This window comes from Gossypium hirsutum, chromosome A05, assembly GCF_007990345.1.
Source record: "Gossypium hirsutum isolate 1008001.06 chromosome A05, Gossypium_hirsutum_v2.1, whole genome shotgun sequence".
In the NCBI taxonomy this organism is placed as follows: Eukaryota; Viridiplantae; Streptophyta; class Magnoliopsida; order Malvales; family Malvaceae; genus Gossypium; species Gossypium hirsutum.
In genome coordinates, this window is record NC_053428.1 from 66,234,902 (window position 1) to 66,242,554 (window position 7,653).

The window sequence follows — 7,653 nt, forward strand, 5'->3', positions numbered from 1 at the left end:
ATCGAGCTTTTAGTGGCGCTTTTGAAAAACGCCTCAAAAAATATATCTGTCTATTTATTATTTAACTTGTTTCTTTATATTAATTAAAATGCAATTTATTTTTCAAAAAAAATAATGACATGTAGAAAAAATTTGAAAGTAAAAAATATAGAAAAATATTTGTAAAAAATGAAAAAAATTAATTATCATTATAGTTTAGGGTTTAGTGTATATGGTTTAGGGTTTAAGATTTAAGAGTTACTATTTTAAGGTTCATGGGTTATGGGTTTAGGGTTTATGATTTATGGTTTAAGGGTTGGGGTTTAAGGTTAGGGGTTTAGGGTTTATGGGTTATATTCTATGATTTAAGGTTTAGGAGATAGGGGTTAGCAATTTAGGGTTTGGATTAATAAGTGTTTTTAATTTATATATTAAATAATTTCTTATATAATTGTAAAAGAGATAAAATTAATTTTAATATATTAAAATTATGATTATAGTTTAAATTATTTAAGAGATAATAGATAAACTTTATATATATTAAATGGTTTAGGATTTAAGGTTTAGTTGAGATTTGTTAAATGATGAAATTTTATACTATCAATTAATGCTTTTATATTTAAAAATATTTAATCTAAACCATTTGATATATTTAAGTAATAGATTTAAAAAAATTGATAAATAAATAAAATAAAGTAACAGATTGATATGGATAGGTAACTATCTATTTTGAATAAGACCAATTTATAACAAATAAAATTGAAATATAAAAACTAAAATCATTCCATATCTAACATCTAGCAAAATATTTATATTTTACTTTTGAAGAAATACCTCTAATAAAATGGAGATTAGATCGGAAAAGAATAATATAAAATCATATTTAACGTCTCAATCTTTAATAAAAATTTGATATGTGAGAGATTAATTGCTTACATTGGATAATTCTAACTTAATAATTAATTATACCCATTTAATTATTTGTTTTCTTATTAAAATATATGATATTTATTTTGAGAGTACTTAATTTTTCTTTTATAAAAATATAATTTATAAAAACTAGTAATAAAAAATATTTTATAAAATCATGTAACTAATAATTTTTAATAGACAAAATAAAAAAAATTTAATAAAGTAAAACGACGTAGTTTTATTCAAAATGTAATAATTTTTTGCGAAACGCCACACGCAAAAAATCATTTTCCTTCCTCACGTGTTTTATCCCCAAAAATTTTCCCCTGAAACCCCTAATTTTCCCCCCTAAAATCATTTTTTCCTTTCATCTTAGCCCATTTCAACTTTCCTTCATTGATTTCTATGTGTTTTTTATTTTAAATCTCTCTGCAACATATATCAGTTGAAGCTTCAACCTTTATACCCAAATACAAGATTTGGAGTTTAAAAAAGCATCAGTCTTTGTTCTTTTGTGTATAAATCATGAGATTTGTTTGGTTTCTAAGAAAATATTTTATTCGTGTTTGGAAGATTTTCTTCACCACCTCTTCGTTTCATTTTCCCGAGAAAATGTTGGACTTGACGGAAATTCCCAAGTTGGTAAGTATAATCTCTCTGGGTTTTCTTCATTTTTTCATCATCATAATCAATCGTTTCATTTCTAATTAAATCCTTGAAAAAAATTTATCTTCAAATTTGGGGATAGGATTTGGCATCTTCCTATGAGATTTCAACACAAAAAATCTCAGTTTCGGATCATATAGGTGGGTTTCAATACACAGTTGATAAACACGATAGCTTCGTTATCGACATGGATAGTTTCTCTTATGGAGGACTCAATAAAGGAATCAATCAAAACCCAGTAAGTTTACTTTCTTTATTTTTTCTGGGAAAATTTCCAAAATCTTGCAATATCTCTTCAAGCAAGTGTGGCCTTTTCTTTGTTTCAAATAGTCTATTTTGCTCTAACTATTATGTTGTGTATTGCAATGCCAAATGTGTAGTTGCATTGAAAATGAAAGTCAAATCACTTCAGGTATTCTTTTCTTTTTCCTCTTATGAATCCGATATTGAAATGTGTTTTAATTCAATTTTGAGTAATTGATTTTTTTTTAGTTTTATTATCTTTGAATCTGCTGATTTGATTTACTGGAAACTATTTTCCTAATTTTGGTAATTAGAATTGGATTTGATCCATGGTATTTGTGGATTGTGAAGGTATTGATTCAAGAACAAAACAATCAACCTAGCTTCTTTTCTTTTTTTCTTTTTGTTCAAAATAGTGTAAATTAATTGTTTAAGATTGTAAGCCTATGAGTAATAGAACCAAATAATCCTTGTTCTAGCCAAATATTCGTAAAATTCTCCCCCTGGTGGACTGTAAATTGAGTTATCGATCTGATTGCGGGAATGATGTATCCACTGTACAGATTATAGAAGCATTCATATGCTTTCTCATTGACCTCAGGTTGCTTTTCCCCTTCCTTTCTTTTGGTTTTCTTGTCCACCTAAACTAGATATTGTTATGTGAAATATGGTTTACATAAAGTATTATATGCCCCTTTTTTTTTGTTTACTTTCTGGACTAATTACACTCTCCATAAGAATGTGAAAGCCTTTTTGGAATGATGACCTTTGAACCATACCTGACCTGCTATGTAGGTTCCTATACAAGTGAATAAGTACTTGGCATATAGTGATGGAATGCGAGTTATTGAATCAGGGAAGCTGTCCGTACAGTCCACAGCTTCATATGTTTTACCACATGCCGAACTGGACCAGTTAGTCTTGGAATCCCTTTGGAGATTGCATTTGCTTTCTTTATTGATAGAATTAGATTCATTAAAAATTGCATGAGATTCTTGTTTCTGAATGCGGCTTACCTTAATTAATTTTCCAGGCCAAATGGTTAACCTTGTCTCGATTCAGAGGAGTTCAAAATTGTCAACGACTTAAATGAGGCTATTTCTCAGGAACGTTACAAGGATGCTGGTAGTCTCCCTCTATCTTTCTCAGACATTGCATTGCTGTTTAACATAGGCTTAAGCCATTTGTCTTTTGTCCAATAGAATATCTATCTAATTATGATTAAAAAGAAGACTGGAGTGTAATTATGTTAGGTCAAGCTGAGCTTAATTAGAACTGTAGCATCGCTTGGACCTTCCTCCTCATTTGTCAGCTTTTTAAATTTTTTTCTGTTAATTATCATTAATATGTTTATTATGATTCTGATGCTCTCTGACAGCTGATTTGAGAGACAAACTTGATAAGTTCTGGGCAGCAAGGAACTTGAGGAAATTCACGTGACAGGTGATGTTTATAATATGTGAATCTTTAAGGGGCTTTAGTGAATTGTGTGGTAGTGTCTCCTGTATCATATCTGCCTATCTGTTTATTTATTTATTTTAACAAAACTTGTAATAATTTGTTGCAGTTGTTTATGCTAGAGTTTTCAAGTGTAAACAGCAGTTATTGTTGAAGCTGACATCTATCGATCCGGCAGCAAGCAATTGTTTCTCATCCTTTTTTATTAATTCATATCAATTTATATGAAATAGGAAAGTCCCGTGAATATATATGTATATAAATAATTTTTGTACAGATATAGTTAGAATATTGGTAACAATTATTATTATTATTATTATTATATGTTAAAGCACGTTGGTTTATGATGACGCTTAACAAAATATGTTTCTTGTTTCACCTGCTGCCATTAAGTCCAATTTTAAATTACAGATATAATAAAGCCGAGTTGTTTAATATTAATGAACTAACAAGAAATATATATAATGTTTTCGATTTTTTTACTGTCTTGAATATTAAGTAGCATATATATGAAATTATGAACTTGAGCTTACTTGATTTGTTCCATATGCAGGACAAAGCACTGCAAGAACAGAATACCAAAAACAAGAAAGATTGATATAAAGTTTTATCACTCCTATCAATCACTTACCAACTCCTTCATCACCATGTTTGCCAAAGGTAAAGTCATTGATTATATACATAAATTCCTCAAAAGATAAAAGAATACCAAAAATCTCAATATTCAGCTTGCTTTTTTCTTTTTCCTGTCATGAGCAGACAAAAAATGTGATGAAGATGATTATATTCTCACCTACCAGGACAAAGAAGGAGAATGGCTGATTGCAGGCGATATTCCATGGGAGTAAGAATATTTTTCCTTCCTTTTCTTGGTTCCTTACTCTAGTTTTCTTATTACAAGCAACCTTTGCGAATAATAGTAATCATGGAAGGAGTACAAGAAAAAAAACATAAATTTATCCGGCATTTATAAACATTTGCAATCCTTTTACATTATCTTCTCATAGAAAAGAACTTTAATCAACTTAACATATTGGACCAAATTTTAAATACATATGCAAGTTAAGGTTAAAATTGAATTTATGAACAGAGTGTCTAAATTTAGATAAATTAATGTTGGTTTTGCAGAAATTTTGTTAGGAATGTGTAGTGAAGGGAGATAGTTAGGAACTGGGGTTGAACATTGGAGTTTGATGGGATTTGCAGTCTACTTTTATAAGCAAAATTTACTAGTTTATACCAACTTTAGTACTTTGAATATCAATTGTTCCTTCCAATAAGTACGTAGTTTGTAAAATAAAATAAAAAAAGAAAAGAAAAAACATGTAAAATGAGTGAAGTAGTCGTAGATATTCTAAAAAAAGTGGACTTCAACACTGTTAAATGTTCTCTTGTTGCTTTTACTAGGTTAAGAAGCGAATGAAGAAGCCTATTTATGCCTACTACCAATTGGACAATTTCTACCAGAATCATCGGAGGTATATCTTTTCTACCTTCACTATAAGTTTTGTGCTCCATTATGTGCTCTATTGCATGCTGGCTGATCTTTAAAATGATGTTAAGGATATCCTCTTTTTCATTAGCAGACATCATGCAATATTTTAACTAATTCTATTAGCATTTACCATATGCTTTTTACATGAATCCATATGATTTTTGGGTTTTATGGAAGTTTATATCTCTTAAACTGGAATAACAACCATCAATATGAGTTTCTATTAATGTCCTCCAGATATGAAATCAAATTGTGTTGAATTATATTGTAAAACCACCAGAAAATGTTTGTGTCCTCTTAATATCAAACTCTAGAGTCTAGAATCCAGGCACCTCGGTGTGGATAATAGATTATAACTAGATTTATCTATCAAAGTGACGATATATCTGATCATTTGGTTTTGCATCCTTTAGATATTGAAGGTGCGGCAGAGAATTCAATCTTTTCAAGCTGGAAAAGCCGAGGCTTAGCACTTCTTCAAGTGGAATGTTATTTAATGTTGCATTCCATGGTCATTCATCTTAGTTGGAACTTGAATTTTTTGTTATGGAAATAGGGTTTTGTAGCTACCTTGTGTACTAGCTTCTTTAACCATGATGGTTAATTATTAAGAGTTTTGTAGTGTTAATTATTACTAGTTTTGTAGCTTCTATTATTTAAACATAATATTTAAATTCTAAATTTAAATTTTAGTTTTAAAGTTAAAAATTTTAATAGAAAATTTAATTTAATTAGTATTTTTTTATTTATCCTTAAAAGTATATAGTTTAAAGTTCAAATTTCAAAAATAAAACATAATATAATATTTATCATAAAAATAAATATTATTTAATAATTTTTTTTAAAAGATATGTTCTTTAGTGGCGTTTTCAAAAAAAGTGCCACTAAAGGTCATGATTTTTAGCGGCGTTTGCGGGAAAAGCGTCGCTAAAGGTCATGGTCTTTAACGGCGTTTACGGGAAAAGTGTCGCTAAAGGTCTTGGTCTTTAGCGGCGTTTGCGAGAAAAGTGCCGCTAAAGGTCTTGACCTTTAGCGGCGTTTTTTTTAAATAAACGCCACAAACTTTAGTGGCGCCGTCTATAGCGGCGTTTTTTGCGGCGCTTGTAAAAACGCTGCAAATAGTTTTAGGGGCGCTTAAAAGCACCGCTAAAGACCTTAAAAAACGTCACTAAAAGTCAATTTTGCTGCGGTGTTCTTATTACTTGTTAATTACATGCAAGCTTACTAAGCTTTATGCTTACCCCCTTTCTTTTACATTTTCTTATAGTGTCGTCAAGCTAGCTCGAGGATCAAAGTACGTAGGGGGCACGTTCACACTATCGATTGGATTATTTGGGTATAGTTAATCTCAACATTTTGAGTATGGCATGTATAGGGACCTAGTCTTTTTTTTATATGTCATATTGGTCTAGCCAAATGTGTTGCCTTATAATGATCGTTGATTCATTTTGTGTATGGCCATGAGATATGGTTCATAAAGATTATTGGGTTGTAAACCTATTCATCTATATATGTGAAAATTCCATTATGATATGGCCTATGGTTATTGATGATTGAATGTTGATGAATGTCATGTGTGTATAAGATGGTGTGAAAATGCATGCAAGCAAGCCTAATAAATATTGCTTATTTGTTTATATCTATTGAAACAAATAAGGGTGGCATTTGGCTTGGAAAATAGCCTTAAAGTGGCCCACACGGGTAGACACACGGGCGTGTTCTAGACTATGTGTGACACACGACTTGCCCCATGGGCATGTGATCTGGTCTTGTGTCCCTTGTACCCTAATTAATGCAAAACAAATGCTCAGTAGTAAACACAAGCGCACAGACACGGCTGTGTGTCTCGACCGTGTGGGAGATACAACTTTAGAACATGGGCGTATGCCCAAGCCGTATGAAGTCTGTATCGGATTTTGGAATTTAATTCGCCACACGGTCTAAGGACACGAGCGTATGCTTTGGTCGTGTGACCACATTTTGTGCATGACGTCGTAATCAGAAAGTTACATGGGCTGAGGACACGGGCGTGTCCAAAGCCACACGGGTGTGTGAAATACACACGGTCCAACCACACGGGCATGTGGCCCTTTATAATAGGAAAAATTTTCTAAGTGTTGTAAAAGTTTTGAAAGTTCTTGGTTTAGTTCCGAATCACTACCAACGTGTTTTTTGGGCCTCGTGGGCCCATATAAGGAACGAAATGCTTGTTAACGAATGATTTTAATTTGGGCGAAAGTTTATGGACCGATTTTGTATGTTTTCTTATGTTTAAGTCGGTAATGCCTCGTATCCTATTCTGGTGTCGAGCACCGGTAAGGGGTGTTTCAGAATTTGAAGGTTGAGCTCCAACTAAAGCCTACGCGATTCAAGCTAAAGAGGAAGCTACAGCACCATACGTCATTGATGGTACTGTTACTCTTTTTGCTGTTATTGTTATTGAATTGATTGACCCCAGGTCAACACAACTTTAGCTACAGAAAGAATTTACCAGTAGGGTTCACTTAATTTGATATTAGGGTGTCAAATTCGATATATCAAAGTGTGATAGTTAAAAATTATCCACTAAAAATTTGGGGTTACAAATTTCTTGTTGATCTAATGTTTTTGTCGTTTGATGAATTTGATGTTATTCTTGGTATGGATTGGCTAAAAATTCATGATGCAGTTGTTAGTTGCAAGTAGAAATGAATTATTTTGAAACGTTCGAGCGGTGATTTGGTCTGTGTTGGAACAGATAGATCTATTTTTGTAATAGCATGGAACCAATCTTTACTTCTCAAGGTGTTTAACCTTATCTAGCATACATTTTAGATACTCAGGCATCTGAATCGAAAGTAGATCAGGTTCCAACAATACGTGAATTTACGGATGTTTTTTCTAAAGAATTACCTGGGTTA

At 31.5% G+C, this 7,653-nt stretch overlaps 1 protein-coding gene across 10 annotated transcripts; it reads left to right on the plus strand.

Annotated features, from left to right (window-relative positions):
* Positions 1 to 1,183: 1,183 nt before the first annotated feature.
* LOC107959972 (uncharacterized) lies at positions 1,184 to 5,440 on the plus strand. 10 transcript variants are annotated; one of them, XR_005926798.1, is made up of 10 exons: positions 1,185 to 1,533; positions 1,640 to 1,795; positions 1,938 to 1,969; positions 2,596 to 2,714; positions 2,834 to 2,925; positions 3,179 to 3,243; positions 3,368 to 3,918; positions 4,018 to 4,102; positions 4,666 to 4,736; positions 5,167 to 5,440. XR_005926798.1 is itself a non-coding variant. In XM_016896160.2 (5 exons), exons 1-4 carry the CDS (start codon positions 1,417 to 1,419, stop codon positions 2,844 to 2,846), a joined length of 579 nt encoding a protein of 192 aa, XP_016751649.1. In that variant the 5' UTR covers positions 1,184 to 1,416; the 3' UTR covers positions 2,847 to 2,925; positions 3,179 to 3,918. The 10 variants fall into 10 exon arrangements, 2 of the variants coding, with proteins under 2 accessions (XP_016751649.1, XP_016751650.1); XR_005926796.1 differs by having other exon boundaries at positions 1,184 to 1,533; positions 1,640 to 2,401; positions 3,812 to 3,918; XR_005926799.1 differs by lacking the exon at positions 1,938 to 1,969.
* The last annotated feature ends 2,213 nt before the right edge of the window (positions 5,441 to 7,653 follow it).